Source organism: Pantherophis guttatus, chromosome 5, assembly GCF_059756535.1.
Source record: "Pantherophis guttatus breed Tessera chromosome 5, ASM5975653v1, whole genome shotgun sequence".
NCBI classification, from domain to species: Eukaryota; Metazoa; Chordata; class Lepidosauria; order Squamata; family Colubridae; genus Pantherophis; species Pantherophis guttatus.
In genome coordinates, this window is record NC_142067.1 from 77,944,430 (window position 1) to 77,967,057 (window position 22,628).

Consider the following 22,628-nt stretch of genomic DNA (forward strand, 5'->3'; position numbering starts at 1 on the left):
CATAAAAAGAGTAGAAGCTGATACAAGGAATCAACAACAATACAGCATAGAAAATAACCTCAAATTACCTCAGATTGTAATTATCTCACTATATAGTTGCTAAAGCAGACAAATCAAATTAGGTGATGCTTTCAATCCAATCTATATTTAAACATGACAAATAATAGAAGAAAGTGACTTTCAGTCACTTTTGGTCAGTTTTCGGTCTGTCATTTTTAAGTTTTAATCAAATTACTTTGAATCTCTTCTAAATGAATTGTTCCCAGCTTTTGAAAGTGCAAACTCTACATTTGTAGCATATCAACCTTCAACCAGGTACAATATAATTATTTAATACATTTTGTCTCTCCTGCCTTCATAAAAGCACTTTATTGCAGCTTTATTCTTGCACAATGTTTGCATAGAACCTTCAGAAACTCCACAGGCTCTGAAAAATAACTTGTTCTTTTTCCTTTAAAAAAAATCCCATCTGTAGGTTGTTTTAATAACAAGTTTGCTTTCCACATAAGCATGACTCTGATCTTTGGCACTTGATGCCATAAACAAATCTCCTAAAATAAAAACAGTGTAAGTCATCCCTTGGAGCTTTAAAAGGAGTTGTAGTTGGAGAAGATTTATTCTGTAAAGGAAAATGATGCAGCAGCTAGAGTGAAAATGAATGAGATTCAGCAGAAAATCAAATTGCTTACCAATATTCTTATCAATCTAATGTCTGCAAAGTTTTAACAGAAATCTAGTTTTTGATTGGAAAACATTTTTTAAAAACTGTTATAAATTTTAATGGTGAAACCATACATTGGGACAACACTTAATTTTTTTTGCCCTGCACTGTTGACAAAAATTGTCCTGCTTGCAAAGAAAAGAGCTACAAATTAAATTGTCACTGTGTGCCTTTCCAAGCCCTGGTCAAGGGAGAAATTTAATATTGCATTTTATGTTTTTTCTCCCCCCCCCCCACTTTTGGAAAGAGTTAAAGATTTGGAAATGAGTTTTGACTGTAGTGTTAGTTGCTGAAATACTCAATGATAAAAGATTTGAAGAAGGGATTCGTGCATGGGACTGTAAGTGAACAGTAACAAACAGCAGAAGAACGAAAAACAGGGACTTTTTTTCAGAGAATTGTGAAAATCTATCCTGATGGAAGGAGAGACAACAGGGAGGTCCGTTCCAGCTAACAAGAGAGCTTCCAGAAAACTTCTCAAATTATCCCTCGGTGTGTTTGTGAGTAGCACGGTCGTGCTTGGCATTGCCCTTTTTCTGGGTAAGTTTCAATATGTTGCACTAGCATAAATGCAATTTAGCAAAGTTTGTCTGTACTGGTATTGCTATTTCATCCTTGGTTACTCTTCTAATCACATTGTAAGGTTCCCTAATTGGAAGAATTACTGTAGTTTTACTGGTGAAGAAGGATCCTGTTTCCAGGTTAAAGACTGCATTGGAGGCTTGAAAGGTCTTGAAATTTATTTTTCTTCTCTAGCATTTTACAGCAGTTGCAATTTAGGATTTGGTTAACTGCTCTTATGTTTGAACAAATACTGGGATTATTTATTTATTCCTTTTTTGCTACTCACATTTTAACTAAGGAACAACCAAGGTCTACAAATACCAATGCATTTTATCAAGTTATAGTTTAAAACCTTGAATAAATTCTGAATAACAAGCCATAGTAATATTAATCATAATGTCGTTATCCAGTGTTATAAATTGATAACATTACATAAAAAAGGAGGAAACATTTTTGTTAAAGAAGAAGAGTAAGAGTTACTTTGGAATTAAAAGAAACAAACCATCGTTTCTTCTATACTGACAATTAACATGTGGCTTTTGTATAAAAATAAATTATGTCTTGCAAAGCTTGGAATTCATGCATAATCTCAATGGATCTATTGAGGATTCTTATTCCATTTTATTTCAGTTAAACTGTATTGTGTACATCAAAGAAGAAACTTAGGTGTGCATCAAAATATTCTATAAATTTTGACTATGCATTCTTATCTATGCTTTTGAACTGTTAAAACTAAAGATTACCAAATGAATAATTAAATCTTTATTAAGAGGGGAATAGAGTTTCTATCTTCTTCAGTTCCACTAAAACTAACGTTACTGAAAGATGACTTCCTCCTAAACATTTAGTTATGGTTGGGCATAACACATGCTGACATGTGGGGTTCATTGTCAATGTCCATTTAGCAAATGAGCTCCACAGATATTGCAAGGCAGCCTTTCCCCATCAGATGCCCCCCAGATGACTTGTATTTTCTTCTTCTTGTGCCATATCCATCATTGGATGTTGGCGATCATGTTGGCGTGTAAGGATCGCCTCTCCTTCCAACTTAAGAAAGTACAAACTCTTGAAACGTGGTTGTTTAAAAGGATTCTTTTATTAAGCAGAAGTGACAGCCATCCAGCTAAAGCACAATCTGAATGCCCTTAGGCAAAGCAGTAGGATTAAAGTGGTAGAGACCCCTCCCTTTAAGTCAGAATGCAGATTTTAGCCAATACACAAGTGTGAAGATGTTTTCTTTACTATTTCCTTTGAGAACCCGAACAAACATGCCTTCCCACCACTACCCTTTAAAGTGAGACAACCCACATGGCTATCATATAAATTCCTGCAGGTAAAGGGAATCTCAGGCCTCCTTGGTGCCAGGATATAGGTTGTAAAATATCTGATGACACAGGCAATGCTAGTAAATCGAATCCAAGTCTCCCCCTTCCTCCACTTGAATGGCAGTATCACTTTTAGGGATCTGACATGCTACCCTCCTTAGAAAACAAAAGGGTCCACCTGTAAAAAAAAAACAAATATACACAAGATTTCAAGATTTCATGATAGTATATCAACAAGGTTTGTTAGGGTATTGGGAGTGAAATTGTCTCAGTAAGATTGGAGCCCTAACATGGTGTTTAGCGACCCATTCATTGTGTGCTGATGGTAAATGTTTTCAAGCAACTAAGTATTGGACTTTCCCTCTGTAGATCCTAGAGTCAAGGATTTCCTTGATTTCAAAGTGTTGTTCACCTTCAATCATGATGGGAACAGGTGGTGTAGATGCAAGTGGTCTGAGGGATGAGATTATTTCTCGTTTGAGTAAACTAATATGAAATACTGGGTGGATTTGCCTGAGTGTCTTTGGAAGGAGTAGTTCAACTGCTACTGGATTGATGATTCTAGTGATGGGGAAAGGTCCAATGAACTTTGGCCCTAGTTTTTTCGATGGTTGTAATGATTTCAGGAATTTTGTAGATAAGTATACTCTGTCTCCAACATGAAAAGGTTTGGGTTCCATCCTTTTCTTGTCAGCTTGAATCTTAAAAACTTCTCTAGCTTCCTGTAAGGCTAATCTAACCACTGGCCACATGTTTTGCAAATTATCCATCCACTCCTTAAGTGAGGGGATGGTGGGTTCTTCCGTGGGTAATTCAGACATGGGACTGAAATCCTGGCCTGTTGCTACTCTAAAAGGGGTAAAACCAGTGCTTGAATGGACAGCATTATTAAACACAACTTCAACAAAAGGCAAAAGTTCGGTCCACTTATCCTGTTGAAAATTAATGAAACATCTTAAATATTGTTCTAGCACCGAGTTCAAAATTTCAGAATTACCATTAATACAAGAATGAAAGGATGTGCTCAACCCCTGGCCAGTACCAAGTAAGCCCAAAAACGCCCTCCAAAAATTGGAGGTGAATTGAGCCCCTCTGTTGGAGATGATCCTTTGTGGAGTACCATGAAGTTGATAAATGTGTATTAGGAATAATTTGGCTAAACTTTTAGCAGTTGGGATCTTTTAGCAGGGTATAAAATGTGCCTGTTTTGAAAATAGGTCTGTCACAACCCAAATAACAGTATTTCCCTCACTGTTTGGCAATTCCACAATGAAATCCATAGCGATCTCTCTTCAAGGCGCTGAAGTTTCAGCTACCTTCTGCAATAGACCTGGGGATTTTCCCTGGCGTCCTTTTGCTGCTGCACAAATGGGGCAACTAGCTACATAGCTTTCTATGTCCTTTTTTAGTGATGGCCACCAAAATTGTCTTTTATTCAGGTGTAAAGTTTTCACAAACCCAAAATGTCCAGCTAATTTGGAGTCATGGCACCATACCATTAAGCATAGTCTTTGGCTTCCCCCCCCCCAAGCCAAGTCTTCTTTCATCAGACAGCTGGATTTATTGTTCAAAAACCATTCATCAGTGGCCAATGCTTGTTTAAAAGTTTGGATGGTGTCATTGTCCGTCAATGTTTCTTGTTTTGCCTGGGATCTGGTGACTACTTTAGCGGCTAGTTGATTGTTTTGTACTATAGGTTTGATTACGTCTGACTTTGCACTATTGTATTGCAGTTTTCTGGATAGCGCATCCGCCAGAAAGTCCCCCCCCGGGAGGTATTTTAGAGTAAAATCAAACCGTTTAAAGTACTGAGCACATTGTACTTGTTTTGGGGAGAGTTTCCTTGGGGTCTTTAGGACTTCTAGATTTTTATGATCAATCCAGACTTCAAAAGGGGTCTTACTACCTTCTAGGAAGTGCCTCCAGGTTAACAATGCCCAACGAACTGCATAAGCCTCTTTCTCCCAAATGGCCCACCTTTGCTCAGTCTCATTCAACTTTTTGGATGTGTAAGTGCAGGGTTGTAGTTGGTCTTGCTCATTCTTCTGAAGCAGGACCACTCCTATTGCCACATTGCTGGCATCTGCTTGTATAACAAATGGTTTCTCTGTGTCTAGGTGTTTTAGAATTGGTTCTGCTGAGAACAGTCCTTTAAGTTTTTCAAATGCCGCCTGGCATTCCATAGTCCAGTTCAATGGCTGCTTTGGTTTAGGATTGTCCTCCCCCTTCGTTTTTAAGAGCTTGGTGATGGGGAGGGCAATCTGAGCGAAAGCAGGGATAAACTGGCGGTAAAAGTTGGCAAACCCCAGGAAGCTCTGTAACTGTTTACGTGTGCGTGGAGGGTCCCAATCAAGTACAGCCTGCACTTTTAGAGGATCCATCTCAACTCCCTGGTGTGAAATGCGGTATCCCAAATAGTCAATCTTCTCCTGGTGGAATTCACATTTGGAAAGTTTGGCATAAAGTTTGGCAGAGTGGAGTTTGTTTAAACCTGCCCTGACTAGTTTTACATGTTCTGCTTTGGTCGCAGTATAGATTAAAATGTCGTCCAAGTAGACCAGGACCCCCTTATATAAATGCTGATGCAGCACTTCATTTATTAACTGCATAAACACTGCAGGAGCTCCTTGCAACCCAAAGGGAAGCACCTTGAATTGGTAGCAGCCGAGGGGGGTGTTAAATGGCATTTTCCACTCATCCCCTTCCTTAATTCTGACATGGTAGTAAGCCTCCCTTAAGTCCAGCTTTGAAAATTTTTTCCCTTTAGCAAGGTGTGCTAGCATATCTTTCATAAGGGGGAGAGGATACATGTTCTCCACACTGATAGTATTGAGGTTTCTAAAATCAACACAGAGACGTTTTGAGCCATCTTTTTTCTCTCTAAAGAGTACTGGAGCTGCAAATTTTGGTCGGGCTGGCTCAATGAAACTCCTTGCTAGGTTTTTCTCAATGAATGTTCTCAGCTCTTCCAACTCCCTCGGTGACATGCTATACATCTGGGGTTTAGGGAGTTTCACGCCGGGTATGATTTCTATTGCACAGTCAGTGGCGCGGTGGGGGGGGGGGGAGCTCATCTGAGGCTTTTTCGCTAAAACCTCAGCTAAATTCTTGTATTCTATGGGTATGCCCTCAGTTGATGTGGCGTGATCTGGCATGGCTGTTTCTCGATTCTCTGCCCCCTCAGTTCCTTTATGTGGATACTCAGCAAAAGTCACCTTCTTCTGAAATTTTATGATGCCTTGTTTCCAATTGATTTTTGGGTTCCATTTTTTCAGCCATGCAAGGCTGAAGAGAGGCTATGCAAGCCATGCAAGGCTGAAGAGAGGCTATATTTTCAGCCATGCAAGGCTCTGAGAGTGCCCACAGAAAAACAAAGTGAACCAGGACAACACAGAGCCCCCACCACTCCCAACCCCTGAAGTTGCTCCAGAAGGATACCATGGTTGATGGTATCAAAGGTTGACAAAGGGTCAAGTAAAGCAAGGATGGATTTACCACCCCAACCCGCCCATGTCAGAGATCATCAAAAAGCATGATCAATGCCATTTTCATCCCATATCCAGATCTGTACCCTGACTAGAAAGGGTCTAGATCAGAGGTCAGCAACCTTAAACACTCAAAGAGACATTTGGACCTATTTTCCACAGAAAACAAAACTCCGGGAGCCACAAAACCTGGGTGGGCGTGGCCAACCCGATGTCATGCACTCCCACCCAGTCACATGATCCCCCCTTCACATCCTAATTCCTTCCTTCCTTCCAGCTTCCCTCCTGATTTTACCTTCCTTCCTTCCCCACTCCTGATTTCACTTTCCTTCCCCCTTCTCTGAGTTCACCTTTCTTCCTTCCCTACTCTGAATTTACCTTCCTTCCTTCCCCCTCCTCTGATTTTTCCTTCCTTTCCCCTCCTTTCCCCTTCCTTCCTCCTCCTCTGATTTTACCTTCCCTCCTTCCCTCTCCTCTGATTTTACCTTCCCTCCCTCCCTCCTTCTCTTTCTTTCCTTCCTTCCTTTCTCCCTCCCTTCTCTTTCCTTCCTTCTTTCCTCTTTCTCTCCCTCCCTTCTCTTTCTCTCCTCCCTCCCTCCCTTTCTCTCCCTTCCTCCCTCCCTCCTCTTTCTCTCCTTTCCTCCCTTTGTTAAATAAATAAATACTGCTTTCTGAGTTCTATTAGTTGTGTTGCTGAAGCAATAGGAACCAGATAGTACCAACTCTGTCAGATCTCAAACGAAGGGCAGAAATCATAGAGGTGATCCTCTTTGCTCCTCCTCTACTAGTGGCTGGCTCTGCTTCTCTTTTTTTCTCCTTTTCTCTTCTCTCATCTCTCTCTTGCGCACATGCACGTACCCAAGCAGGATATCCTCTTGGGCTGGGATCATGGTGGCGGCAGGGACAATGACTCCTCCCACTGCCGCCACTGCGCAGTGAGGTGAGTAGTGGGCTGCACTGCGCAGTGCAGGAGAGCCCTCACTGTGCAGGGGGCAGCCCAGACTGCACAGTGTTCTTCGCGGGCAGCTCAGCACCAGCTGTGGCCCCCTTCATGTTGGCTCAGGAAGGAGGGGAACGGGAAGGAGCAGCTGCTACCACCGGATGCAGGGAGGGAGGAGCTCCAGTTCTTCCCTCCCTGCATCTGGTGGCAACAGCTGCAGGTTGCTGACACCTGGTCTAGATTATCCATTTAATCCAGGAACTTCTGGAACAATCATGCAACCACCTTCTCAACAACTTTTCTCCAAAAGGGAGAATTGGAGACAGGTCAAAAATTATCCAACCGGGTGGAATCTAGCAACAGCATCTTAAGAAGAGGGCGGATCACAGTCTTCTTAAAATGCTGAGGCACAATCCCCTCACAAAAGGAAGCATTAATCACTGCCAGAACTCACCTTCATGTCACCTCCCAAGAAGTTTTCACAAGCCAAGAGGGGCTTGAGTCTAAAACATAGATGCTTGCACGCATGCTGCTTAGGATCCTGTCCACTTCTTCAGGAGCAGCAGGGTCAAATTGTTCCCAGATAACTGGGCCAGAACCTGCCCCACGTACCTTCACCAGACCAGCAACCACGCTGGCATCTAACTGAGAATGAAGACAAATGACATTGTCTTCCAGAAAATCAGCAAATTCTCAGCATGTCCCATCAGACCTTTATATCCTCCTTCCTTAGAAGGAGATAGCTCACCTTAAAGAGAATTGCTGGCTGATTATCTGCAGGTGCAATTAATGCAGAGAAGTACTTATGCTTTAGCCACTCAAATTGCTACAAGATAGCCTTAATAGCAGCTCTCACCTATGTTTGATTGAGTTGGTCCCTTTTCTTCTGCCAGTAGCACTCTAGATGTCTCTTTATTAATTTCATCCTTCTCAATTCCTCTGCATACCATGGGGGACAAAGAGGTCTATGGGTTAGGAGAGGTCACATGGATGCAGGTTAGGAGAAGTCACATGGACATTATCCAGAGCCTCAGTCATCTTCCTATTCCAAGCAGTCACTAAAAATTGAGCAATACTATGCAGCAGATCTGCAGGTTTAAACCCACTTCTTTCTGAAACCTATCCAGTTCCATTAGTTGCCAGGGTTGGACCAGCCTAATAGATCCTGCTTCTCTGAGGATCCTGCTTTCTCAAGAAATTCATTGCCACCAGACTGTGATGATCTGACATGACAGGGGTACCAAAGACAAGCCCACCAATTCCAGGTCACATAGGCACTGCTCCGATAAGAACACCATATTGGGGAAGTGTGACCGCTATTCCTAGTTGTAGTAAATATTATTCTTACATTATCATAAAATTGTAGGACTGAAAAATTTGAATAGGGGATCTAGCCACTTAATAGGGCAAAATTCCTTCCTCATCAAGTAACTTTTTGGGAAATAAGTACAAGTCAGTTTACCCAAATGATTAGTCCAAATGTAACAGACCTGTTGTCTGAGGATCTGTTGACACACAGGCATACAATGATTGAATCAGGAGGGAGATCAGGTTCAAAACCCTATCAACCATAGTTTCTCTGCCTCACCTTAACCTATTTCCCCATTTAGTAATAAAAAGATTCATAGGTGTTGTTTCTGAGTCAAACTGGTGTGGTGAGTGAACAAGTGTTGATAATATACAAAAATATTTTCTGTTTTGAGGAAGGTATTGTATCAACAGATGGACATCTTTTCCTTCTGTACCAGCATTGCCAAAATCACCCAACTAATGTCTTTAGATTCATGAAAAATATTTGTTGAGACAAAGATGGCCACAATGTTGTTCTTTTCCTTTTGCAGTTAGTCAAGGACACATCAAATTTCATGCAAAGCAACAATATTGCTTGACTCCTGAATGCATTGAAGCTGGTAAGTAAAGTATTATTTTTCTTTTAATTTAGATGAAGCATATTGGTACAAAGAGATGTAACCTCTTTTTTCCTTTTGGATCTCAGGAACCTTTAATAGATTGAAAACCATTTTAACCATTGATAACTTAATGTTGTTGTTAGTTGTGACATCGTGTCCAACCCATCACGACCCCAGGCCTTCCTGTCCTCTACCATCCCCCTGAAATACTTTGGCCACTTAATGAGAAGGAAGGACTCAAATGAGAAGAGCGTAATGCTGTGAACAATTGAGGGCAAAAGAAGGGGACGGCAGAGAATGAGATGGCTGGATGGAGTCACTGAAGCAGTCAACGTCAGCTTAAATGGTTTCAGGGGGATGGTAGAGGATAACTTAATAGTAATTACTATTTTTTTTTTAAAAAAAATTAATTTTTTAAAAAAATAGTTCTATCAGTTCAGAGAGAGCCAGTTTAGAATACTGGTTAAGGCATTAGGCTGGAAACCAGGAGATCTTGGGTTAGGTGATTTCTCTTCTAGGAAGGAGGCAATTCTTTTAAAGGTAGCTTACTTCCTTCTAGAGATGATTTTGTTCACCCAAACCATCTGATAGGCTGCTGGGAAAAATTCTTATAGCATTTGATGTACAAAGGTCTCAGATCGGGAGGAAATACAGTAGATTTTGACAGTGCTAATGGACATAATTGGGGCCTTATCCTTTGAAATACCACTATAGTGTTGTGTTGAGAGTGCTGAAGCACTTTCGGATTGAAAGGATTGAATGATGATATCACCATTGTCCAGGAACACCCAATTGGGTGCTCCTTTTACATCTCTGTGAGGGTGGAATGGAGGGAGAGGTAGGATCTATTACTCAATCAACTTCTTCCACAGTGTTGTTCTTCCATTGAGGCCCTAGGCCAACTGGCAGAGCCAGGTCTTTAGACTTTTGTGTCCAATCTCACATTGAGGGCAAGATGTTCCAAAGGACAGGAGCAACAGCAAAGAAGGCCCTTCTCCTGGACACCGCCAGCTGGAATAATTCACAAAGGACTTTAAACGTGTAATTGGTGCAATTCACCCACACCCTGAATTGCATCCAGAAGCAGACCAACAACCATGCAGCTCACAATGGTGTTACAGGGCCATTCTTTTTTTTATTATTATTAAAACGTTTCATCAAGTATTACAACAATTTTTTCCCATCCCTCCTGCCCCCCCTTCCCTCCTCCATCCACCCCCCATCCCTCATCCCCCCTCTCCCTCCAACCCCCCCTCCCCCCACCCACCCATCCTGGACTTCCCAGAGCAAATACAGGGTATAACATTTAACAAACATAAACTAAAATATGCTAACTTTCTGTAGGCTCCAAACTCCCTCTTGTTCTTTAACTCCCCTTTCAATTAACAAAACATAATTCAAAAAAAAAAAAAAGTTGGTTTCACTCATAAGCTATTTGAAACTTTTTAGTCAATATTTGTTTTGAATATAGTCAATCCATCTTCTCCATTCTGATATATATCTTTCATTTGAATGGTCCTTCAGGTATGCCGAAATTTTTGCCATCTCTGCTAAATTCACTACTTTTAATGTCCATTCTTCAATAGTAGGTAAGTCTTCCTTCTTCCAATACTGTGCCACCAAAAGTCTGGCTGCTGTTATTAAATTTAAAATCACTTCCTGTTGGCGCCACCGTCATCGCTAGACGGTCTTTTTAAGACCGCCAGCCCCGCCGCCCGTAAAGAGTCGCCTCTACAGGGGGGGCGGGGTTTGGCTTCCATCGCCGTCAGACGGTCCTTTGAGACCGCCAGCCCCGGTCATAAAGAGCCGCCTTTACATCTGAAAGGCGGCTCGAAAAACTCAATTTCCTTAAGGAAATGTGAGACAGAGCAGGCGAGGGCAGGTAGAGCCCTCTGCGAAGTCCCCAGAGTTTTTGTTTTACTCTTGGGGACTCTTTTCCTTGCCGCTGCTCCGGGCTTCAGGAGAACTCTGCTTTTTGCAGAGCTAGGCGACAGGACCAAGCCATTTACTGAGAACTAACAGATTGTTTAAACAAAGAGGATGAGATCTGGACTCTGGACCCTAAATCGCAAGTATTTCTAACAATTTTATAAGCGATTTTAAAAGCGAAGGAAAAAAAGTTTAAAATGGCGACTAGCTGAGGCTTGAGAAGAAGAAAGCTGAAAGTGAAAGTCCTTCCGCCTGAATAGTTTAACAAGCTACAAAGTAGCAGAAATAATAGCGCTGGCTAGAATTGAAAAGAAAAATTTCTACTTTATGTTTCTTTCTTCTTGGAGATTTGATATTGATATTGTCTGGAGAGAAGTCCTTTTCTTTAAAAAGAGTTTGTCTGTGTGGCAGGATGGCGTCTAAACTAACAAAGCCAGACAAACAAGCAGCGGGGGGGGGAGTTCCCCCATTTACAAACTATGTGAACAAGTTTCGAACTTGCAGACTCAGAAGAATGGTTTTAACCTAAAAGAATTTGTTTTGGAGGAAATGGCAAGACATGATGAGATTGTGAACCAGAATCTTGAAAAATTTAGGCAGGAAATTAAAGAATTGATACAACTAAAGTATGATAATTTGCAACGAAAGATTGTAACAGTGACTAATGCTTTTTCAGAAATAGTCATAAAGATGGATAAAAATATCAAGTTATTAGAGTCTAAAATGGAGGAAGTTGATGATAAGATTTATAATTTGGATAATAAAATACAAAGAATTGAAAATGATTTGATAAATATTCAAGATAATAGCTCAGAAGTAAAGTCTAAAAAGGAAGCTGATCACGAGACTTACAATGCAGAAAACATAAAACAAGGGATTGAAAAAGAAGTTACAATGATGCAATACAGGCTCACGGAATTTGCGGTTAGAATGAGAGGCTTACAGGAAAATAATAGAGATGATTTAAGAAAAATATCTGCTGAAGTTCTGGCTGGGATTTTAAAGGTTCATCCTGAGGAGGTATCTTGTAAGATTGACAAGGCCTATAGAGTAAATTCTTGGATTGCAAAGCAAAGGCAACTGCCTAGAGATGTGGTGATTTACTTTACAGATAAAGGAATAAGAAATGCTATTGTGCAAAAATCCTTTAATTCTACTCTACAACTGAATGGAAGAAAGATCTGGATATATAAAGAGTTGCCGCCCAAGATGTTAAAAGACAGAAAGAAATTTGGTTTTTTGGTGACTGAGCTAAAGAAACAAAACATCTCATTCAGGTGGGATGCTCCAGTTGGTATAATATTGAGATATCAAGGAGAAAGATATCAACTAAATACTGTTGAAAAAGCGGAAGAATTTTACTATAAGATTCTCAAAATGGGTTCAACATCTCCATGTATAATATATGAGTGGAATAAAGAAAAGCAAAATCAACAAGAGATAGAAATTCAGGATAAGCAGATGGAGGTGGAAGTAATGGAAAAACAACAAGTTACAGAGGTCTTTGTAGATGAGCCGCTTCTGGATTCTCCTTCAGAGGTCTCAACTGGACTATTTATAAATACAAGAGAGGCGGCTTTGGATTCTAATGTGATGACTTATCAAGTAACAGACTAGCATGGAAATCAATCAGTTGATATACAACTCATAGAAAAGAAACCAGAATGAAGATCTATGCCACAAAAGCAAAACCAACAAGATCAAGTTATAGATCAGCATGGAAACCAAACAGTTGATATACAACTTACAGAAAGGAAACCAGGATGGAGATCTAACCCACAAAAAGTCAAGAAAAGAAGAAGCAGGTCTTACAAAAATAAAAACTTTTAGACTAAACAACAGTGTAATGCCAGTTATCTAAGAGAAGATTGAATACATGAAAATATAGCAAAGTATTGGTTTATATTATCTTGAGGAGAATGACAGACCTCTGCAGTGCTGTACTTTTGGGATGTGAAAATGGCCTTAAACTGAATGGATTGGAACTATCTATTTTGGATTCTTTGATAAATGTATTATGTTTATGCTGAGTTACAAGGCAAGAGAGTTATGGGATTGGGGCACGCAGAAGATCTGGTTGTTACCCTATTACGATGGTTGGAATTAATAATTTAGATGAAAGACATTACAATAGACACTATATGGAATACAAATATAAAGTCACTCGGGTGGTTTTTTTATATATGAAGACATCTACTATTGATGGGGGCAGATGGTAATTGAAGATACCGAACATACTGTTGGAATTAGGATGTGATGTTACCCTAACATGGGTGATGGAGTTAACAATCCAGCTGAAAGACATTACAGAAGATATCATATGGATTACAAGCTTAAAGTCATTTGAGGATTTTATTTATATAAGGGAATACTTCTTAGTGGTGTGGGCAGATGAATAAAGATATTAAAAATTATTATGTATGGTAGTCCTGTAGGAAAGTGGGTGGAGACAGGTTAGCTTATTGATTGTTTAGTTTAAGAAAAGGGATATTATGTTTAGATATGAATACATGTAAAAGATTTGAGTTAAGAGATATATGTATGGGGGTGGAGGAAATGGGCAGACTATGAGTTGAATAAATGTCAGATTAGGATTTATTATATAGTTTTATAGTTTAAGGTTGCTTTGAAATGTTATACTAATATATATAAAAGATTTGAATTAAGAGATATATGTATGGGGGAGGAGGAAAAGGGTAGATTATGAGTAGAAATTGCTAAACTGGGGGATATAATAATATTATTATGCTAAATTAGGAGTTATTATATAATGTTACAGTTGAATGTTATTTTGAAATGTATAGTATAAGGGGGATATAATAATATTATTAGAAAGAAAGGGTCAGCGTATGGGGGGGTGGAGTAAAGGGATGGTAAAGTATTATATAATCTGTTATGAATTTGGATTTTATTTTGGAGAAGCCACAGGGGGAGGGGAGGGGGAGGGGGGGTTAGGGAGGAGGGAAAAAAAGGGGGGGAAATTTGTATTTGAAAAACTTTTTCAATAAAAAAAAAGAGTCGCCCCTACAGCTGAGGGGCGGCTTGAAAAACTCCACGTTCTTGAGGAAACGGGAGGAGAGCCGGCGAGAGCAGGCAGAGCCCCCTGCGAAGTCCCCAGATTGTCTTTTTTGCTTCTGGGGAGGAAGCAGGGTGAGGCTCCCTATCCAGCTCACCGAGACTCCGGACTCCAGGGACAACTCTGCATCCAGCAGAGCCAGACGACGCAACCAACATAACCAGCGAAATCCAAGAGAATCATCAAAAATAAACAGGGTGGAATCTGGACTTGAAACTCAAAACTGCAGGTATTTGTATTAGCCCTGTGATTGAACTTAAGAACGGAGAAAAAGTGAAAGTTTGCTAAAATGGCGTCCGGCTTCAGCGGTAGGAAAAAAGCTGAAAGTGAAAGTGGATTTGCCTGAGTGTTTTAATACACTACAAAGTATCTAAAGCAACAGCGCTGGCTAGAAGAAAAGGAAAAAGTTCTTTTTAAAGTGATTTTGATCTGTTCCTTCTCCCTTAGAGACTTGATTAAAGCTGGGGAAATTTCTGAGAGGATTCTGTGGTGAAAAGGGAGGGAGGACTTCCTTCTTAGAAAGAATCAGACTGCGTGGCAGAATGGCTTCAAAGCAGACAAAGCCAGCCACCAAAGCTGCAGGGGGGGGGTTTCCCCCACTCGCAAGTCACAAGAGCAGCTATCAAGTTTGCAGACTCAGAGCCAAGCACAGGAGACTGGTTTTAAAGATTTGAAGGAATTTATTGCTGCGGCTCTGATGAATCAAAATGAAGTTTTGGACCAGAAATTTGAAAAATCTCAACAGGAAATTAAGGAGGTGGTTCAAGAAAAGTATGACAAGATGAAGCGTGACATACTGACAGTTGTGACTGGCTTGTTAGAAGTAGTTGTTCAGATTGATAAAAAAAGTGGAAGAACTTAGTTCAGAAGTAGAATCTAAAATGAAGGAAGCTGATTATAAAATTTCTAATGTTGACAATAAAATGCAAAGGATTGAAAATGAAGTGACAATGATGCAATTTAGATTCATGGAGTTTGCTGTAAGACTGAGAGGAATAAAAGAAAATAACAGAGAAGATTTGAGAAGGGTTTGTGCTGATGCCCTGGCTGTGATGCTAAAGGTTAGCCCTGAGGAGATTTTGTGCAAGATGGACAAGGTCTATAGAGTGAATTCTTGGGTGGCAAGGGAGAGGCAACTGCCTAGAGATGTGGTGATCTACTTTACAGATAGAAGAATAAGAAATGATATTTTGCAAAAGTCTTTTGTTTCTACTATTCAAGTGGATGGAAGGGAGATTGGGATTTACAAAGAGTTGCCGCCTAAGATGCTAAGAGATAGAAAGGACTTTGGATTTTTGGTGATTGAATTAAAGAAACAACAAATTCCATTCAGATGGGATGCTCCAGTTGGCATAATATTGAGATATCAAGGAGAGAGATATCGATTAAATACTGTTGAAAAAGCAGAAGATTTTTACTTCAATGTTTTTAAAACTGGCGCAACATCTCCACGTACATCCTCAGTGTTAGGTATAGAGGAGGGTGAGAAAGAGAAGCAATTTGAACAAGAGCTTGAAGAGCAGCGGAAACAGATGGAGGTGGAGGCAATGGAAACTCAAGGAGCAACAGGGTTTTTTTTGGATGAACCTTTGCTGGATCTTCCTTTAGAGGCTTTAGGTGGACCACCCAAAAATACAAGAGAAGTGGCAGTGGATCTTGAGTTGATGTCGTATAAAGCTAAAGACCAGCGTATAACTCGAGCAGCTTATAAACAAATTCTAGAGAAACAACAACAGCAGAGATCTAAGCTATCGCAAGATAAGAAGGGAGTCAATGGTAAAGCACAAAAATCCGAAGCTATGGGAGGACTAAGCCGAAGACTACCAGTCTGGAACAGAAACTTCAGCAAATGCTCTTAACGCTTCAGGAGACTACAAATGACAATTAAGTTTTTATCTTGGAATGTGAATGGATTGAATTCACCACAGAAAAGAAGGAAGATATTTCACTATCTGAGACAATTTCATAATTATGTTATTTGCCTACAAGAAACTCATATTAGAATACAAGATCAAAAATATTTGATAAATCCTAGATTAGGAGCACAGTTTATAGCCTCAAATTCGGAGAAAAAGAATGGTGTAGTGATTTATATAAATAAAAGATTGCCAGCAAAAATTTTAGAAGTAGATGACTGTGGAAGATATATAGCAATTGAACTTTCTACAGATAATGGTCCAATTTTGGTGATTGGAATTTATGCTCCTAATCAGCAACAAGAAAATTTTTATAAAATCTTGTACTCTAAAATATTACAATGGGACTACAGATCTATTTTACTTATGGGAGATTGGAATGGAGTAATAGATCCCCAAAAAGATAAGAAGAGTTTGGCAAAGTCATGTGTTAAATTACCACAGATTTTTTTTGATATGAAAGAAGATTTGGAATTGAAAGATATATGGAGAGTGCATAACCCAAAAGAATTGGACTTTACCTCTTTCTCAGACAGACATAGATCCTTCTCTAGGATTGATTTTATTCTACTTACGGCTGACTTACTCTTAAAAACAAAGAAAACAAAGATATTTCCGAGGACTTTAACTGACCATAGCCCGGTATGGATAGAAATAGAAATGGGAAAGAATGAGAGAAGATTGTGGAGAGTAAATGAAAACTTGTTTAGATATGAAAAGAACGTAAATGAACTTAAAAAACAAATGAAGGAATTTTTTGAAATGAACTTGAATAAGGGTATCCCTATTGAAATTGTTTGGGATGTGAGTAAGGCGTATATGCGGGGGGTGAATTCATTAGATATGAATTCTAAACATAAATCAAATTGACAAAGAAAAAGATTAGAATTGGAAGGAGAGATAAAGAAAAAAGAACAGTTGCTCATAAAAAACCCAACAGATGAAAAACTACAAGGAATTATAAAACTTTTGAAAGACCAATTTCAAATGTTCACAGCAACTAATTTACAATTTGCGAAACATAATACATTTTGCAATGCTAATAAGCCGGGCAGGTGGTTAGCTTACATACTGAGGAAACAACAGAGTATTGACTAGTATTGATATACAGAATGAATTTATAAATAAATATCTAGAAGAAAGGAGAGTTATGAAAATTTCTAGTGATCAAAAGGAAAGAACGAGCTTACTAATAACAGCTGAGGAGATTATTGTTGCTATTAAACAATTGAAAACAGCTAAAGCTCCAGGAACGGATGGTTTAACTGCGGTGTATTATAAAACTTTACAAGCAGAAATGATTGAACATCTTAAAGACTTATTTTGCAGCATACAACAAGGGGGTAAAATACCCCCTTCATGGAAAGCAGCTTTTGTTTCTTTGATACCGAAAGAGGAAGTAGGTTCTATAAAACCGGAAAATTTTAGACCAATATCTCTCCTGAATACGGATTATAAAATTTTTGCAAAAGTATTAGCCAACAGATTAATGCCAGTTATTCAAGAGGTGATTCATCATGATCAAGCAGGATTTATAGAAGGCAGATACATGAAGGATAATGTGAGGCAAATTATAGATTTATTGGAATATCTTGAGAAGAATAAACAGATCTCTGCAGTGCTGGTGTTTCTGGATGCGGAGAAGGCCTTTGATCGAGTGAACTGGAACTTTCTATTGAAGACTTTAAGAAAGATGGACTTTGGGGATCAGTTCGTGCAGGCAGTTTCAACAATTTATCAAGAGCAAACAGCACAAATTATCATTAATGGAAGCTTAACTACAAACTTCAGTATAGAAAAAGGCACAAGACAAGGTTGTCCGTTATCCCCATTGTTGTTTATTCTAACTCTAGAAGTCTTGTTGAACACAATACGGGACTCGAGCACTTTGAATGGAATAGTTATAAGGCAAGAGGATTACAGAACAAGGGCATTTGCAGATGATCTGGTTGTTACCCTAACACGGTCAATGGAATCAATAATTCAGATGAAAGACATTATAGAAGAGTATGGTATGGTATCAGGATTTAGATTGAATCAGAAAAAAACCAAGATGATAGTTAAAAATATGACAGTTGATCAAAAGAAGGAACTTGAAAGGAAGGCAGGCTTTGAAATAGTACCAAAGGTGAGATATCTAGGAATTCAAGTTGCAGATTCAAATATAAAACTGTTCCAAAACAATTATGAGGTGTTGTGGCGAAAGGTACAAAAGGATATGGAAACCTGGAAAAAACTGCAGCTGTCTCTACTTGGAAGAATAGCAGCAGTTAAAATGAATGTTCTACCTAGATTTTTATTTTTGTTTCAAATGATTCCGGTGCTTAAAAGTGATAAATAGCTGATGGAATGGCAAAAAGGAGTTTGTTTCGAATGAGAAAAAGCCAAGAGTTAAATTGAAAATTATGCAAGATGTTCGTGAAAGGGGTGGTCTTAAACTTCCAAACCTACGACTGTACTATGAAGCAGCAGCGTTGACACAAGCAAATGATTGGTTTGGAAGGACAAAGACTGGAATATTGAATATAGAGAGTTATGATCTTGAATTGGGTTGGCATGCATATTTATTCTATGAAAATAAAGTGGATAAAGTATTCAACAGCCATATGCTTAGAAACTCCTTGATGAGAGTATGGAAGAAGCACCGGTTCAAATGGGTTTATAAAATACTGATGTGGTTGGATCTTGGTCATATTATACGGAATATAAACATAAAGTCACTCGGGGGGTTTTTATACAAAGAAGTACTTTTTAATGATGCGGGCAGATGGCAACTAAAGACATTAAATACACTGTTGGAAGAAGGGATTAATTTAACTTGGTTACAGTATAATCAACTTCAACTGAGATGGAGAGAAGATCAAAAAACTGGTTTAATGTTGCATGAAGAATTGGTTAGACAGATAAAAGAGAAAGGCCCAATGCATATCAAGAGGGTTTATAATGTTTTGTTAGAAAGAGACTCAGAAAATGAATTGGTTAAAGATTGTATGATAAAAAGGGCACAAAATTTTGCAGAACCAGTTATGATGGAAACGGGAAAAAATATGGGTTCAGAATGTTAAATTTACGCAGTCACAGAATTTGAGGGAAAATTTTTATAAAATGTTTTATAGGTGGCATTTAGATCCTAAGAAATTGTCATGCATGTATCCTAATTTTCAACCAAAATGTTGGAGATGTGACTGTTTGGATGCTACATATTATTATATATGGTGGACTTGCAAGAAAGTGAAGGCTTTCTGGATAAAAATTTGGTGGGTTATGCAAAATGTTCTCAAGAAAAAACTCCAATTTTCTCCTCAATTGTTTTTATTGGGCATAGTTAAGGGTTTTTCAATGGGTGAAACAAAATTGATATTGTATATGGTGACAGCAGCTAGGTTACTGATTGGTCAATATTGGAAAAGGTATGTTTTGCCTACTATTGAAGAATGGACTTTGAAGGTGGCCAGTTTTGCAGAAATGGCGAAGATATCAGCATACTTAAAAGACCGGACTCAAGAGACTTATGTATGGGAGTGGAAGAAATGGATAGATTATGTGCAGAATAAATACCAAACTAGGAAGTACCAGATAGCTTTTAGCTGAATGTTGTGTAGAAATGTATAGTATATAGGGTGTAGTATAGTTTTTTTTTTTTTATTGCAAAAGTTTTACAATTACATTTTCACCCCTTTCCCCCCCCCCCGCCTCCCCCCAGACTTCCCAACCTCCCTAACCCTCCCTAACCCTCCCCTCCCCCCAGACTTCCCTATAATATACTCATACTCATAAAAAAACCCTTAATATAACACTTATATATAAACTTGAACCCCTCCCTCCCCTGTATAATTTTTCTCTTTACCTCATTACATTAAAATATTTCCAATACATTATTTTCAAATAAAAGCTATTTGATACTTTCTAGTTTGATATTTGTTCTGAACATATTCTATCCACCTTTTCCATTCCCATTCATAAGTCTCTTGTGAACAATCTTTTAAATATGCTGAAATCTTCGCCATCTCTGCAAAACTGGCCATCTTCAAAGTCCATTCCTCGATAGTGGGCAAAGCTTCATTCTTCCAGTATTTACCTATCAACAATCTTGCTGCTGTTATCATATACAATATCAATTTTGTTTCACCCAATGTAAAACCCTTAACTATACCCAATAAAAACAGTTGTGGAGAAAATTGAATTTTTTTCTTCAAAACATTCTGCATGACCCACCAAATTTTTATCCAAAAAGCCTTAACTTTCCTACAGGTCCACCAAACATGATAATACGTAGCATCCAAACATTCACATCTCCAACATTTTGGCTGAACATTAGGGTACATACATGACAACTTTTTGGGATCTAAATGCCATCTATAAAACATTTTATAAAAATTTTCCCTCAGGTTCTGCGACTGTGTAAATTTAACATTCTGAACCCAAATTTTTTCCCATGTTTCCAACATCACTGGTTCTTCAAAATTTTGTGCCCACTTAATCATACAATCTTTAACTAATTCAGTTTCTGAGTCCCTTTCTAGCAAAACATTATAAAGCCTTTTGATATGCATTGGACCTTTCTCTCTTATATGTCTAACCAATTCTTCCTCATGCAACATAATACCAGTTTTTTGGTCCTCTTTCCATCTCAATTGTAATTGATTATATTGTAACCAAGTTAAGTTAATCCCTTCGTCCAACAGTGTCTGCAATGTCTTCAGCTGCCATCTGCCCGCATCTGTAAAAAGAACCTCTTTGTATAAACCCCCCCCCGAGTGACATTATATTTGTATTCCACAAAGTATGACCAAGATCCAGCCATAGCGGTATTTTATAATCCCATTTGAGTCGATGCTTCTTCCAAACTCTCATCAAAGAGTCTCTAAGTATATGACTTTTAAATACTTTATCAACTTTGTCATCATAAAATAAGTAAGCATGCCATCCAAGTTCAAGATCAAAACTTTCTGCATTCAATATTCCAGCCTTTTTACTTCCAAACCAATCACTTGTTAAAGTTAAAGCTGCTGCATCATAATATAGCTGTAGGTTTGGAAGTTTAAGACCTCCTCTTTCTGGAACATCTTGCATAATTTTCAATTTCACTCTCGGCTTCTTCTCGTTCCAGACGAACTTATTCACTCCAGATTGCCAAACTTTCAATTGTTTATCACTTTTAAGCACCGGAATCATTTGAAACAAAAAAAGAAATCTTGGCAAAATATTCATCTTAACTGCTGCTATTCTTCCAAGTAGAGACAGCTGCAATTTTTTCCAAGTCTCCATATCTTTCTGCACCTCTCGCCACAACACCTCATAGTTATTTTGAAACAATTTCATATTTAATTCTGCAACCTGAACTCCTAGATATTTTACCTTAGGTACAGTCTCAAAACCTGCCCTCCTTTCAAGCTCATGTTTACGATCTTGTGTCATGTTTTTAGCTATCATTTTAGTCTTTTTTGGATTCAATCTAAAACCTGAAACTTTACCATAGTCTTGTATAATGTCCTTCATCAAGATTATTGATTCCATTGGTTGTGATAGGGTAACAACCAGATCATCTGCAAATGCCTTTATTCTATAATCCTCTTGCCTAATCTTTATACCTTTCAAGATATTAGAGTCCCGTATTGTATTTAGCAAGACTTCTAGTGTTAAAATAAATAAAAGTGGAGACAACGGACATCCCTGTCTTGTTCCTTTTTCAATTTTAAACTCTGTTGTCAGACTTCCATTAATAATGATCTGTGCCTTTTGCTCTTGATAAATTGCCGAAATCGCCTGCATAAATTGATCCCCAAAGTCCATCTTTTTCAAAGTCTTTAATAGAAAATTCCAATCCACTCTATCAAAGGCCTTCTCTCCATCCAAAAAGACCAGCACTGCAGGGATCTGTTTATTCTTCTCAAGATATTCCAATAAATCTATTACTTGCCTTACATTGTCCTTCATATATCTGCCCTCGATAAATCCCGCTTGATCATCATGAATCACCTTTTGAATTACTGGCATCAACCTGTTGGCTAGTACTTTCGCAAAAATTTTATAATCTGTATTCAAAAGAGATATTGGTCTATAATTCTCTGGTTTTTTAGGACCGATTTGTTCTTTTGGTATCAAAGATATGTAAGCTGTTGTCCATGATGGGGGTATTTTACCCCCTTGTTGAATATTGCAAAATAAATCTCTAAGTTGTTCCACCATTTCAGCTTGCAAAGTTTTGTAATACACTGCAGTCAAGCCATCCGTGCCAGGAGCTTTGGCTGTTTTTAACTGTTTAATTGCTACTATTATCTCCTCCTCTGTTATAGGATAATTCATTCTTTCCTTTTGTTGATCAGTAATTTTTGTAACTCTTTTATCGTTTAAATATTTTTCTATAAGTCCATTCTGCACCTCCTCTTTAGCATATAATTTAGTATAATAGTCCACAAAAGCTTCTTTAATTAATTTTTGTTGAAAGATTTCTTTCCCTCCAATATCAATACTATCAATAGTCCGTATACTTTGTTTTTTCCTCAATGTGTAAGCCAACCATCTGCCCGGTTTATTAGCGTTACAAAATGTGTTATGCTTCGCATATTGTAAATTTGTTGCAACTTGTTCCGCCATAAGCATTTGAAATTGGTCTTTCAAAAGTTTTATAGCACTACGTATTCTTTCATCTGTTGGATTTTTAATAAGTAACTGTTCTTTATTCTTTATTTCTATTTCCAGTTCAGATCTTTTCTTTTGTCGGAACAGTCTATGTTTAGAGTTCATGTAGATAAGTACCCC

The 22,628-nt window shown here is 38.5% G+C and overlaps 1 protein-coding gene across 2 annotated transcripts in view; it reads left to right on the top strand.

The window, feature by feature from the left end:
• The first annotated feature begins 571 nt into the window (after positions 1 to 571).
• Positions 572 to 22,628, top strand: part of PHEX (phosphate regulating endopeptidase X-linked) — a 319,542-nt gene continuing 297,485 nt past the window's right edge. The window contains exons 1-2 of one of the 2 annotated variants that reach the window (XM_060686722.2): positions 572 to 1,261; positions 8,877 to 8,945. In XM_060686722.2, coding sequence (XP_060542705.1) covers positions 1,138 to 1,261; positions 8,877 to 8,945 — 193 coding nt within the window. In that variant the 5' untranslated portion in view covers positions 572 to 1,137. Of the gene's footprint in view, positions 1,451 to 8,876; positions 8,946 to 22,628 lie in introns of both variants that reach the window. The other variant, XM_087871354.1, reaches the window with a different exon arrangement.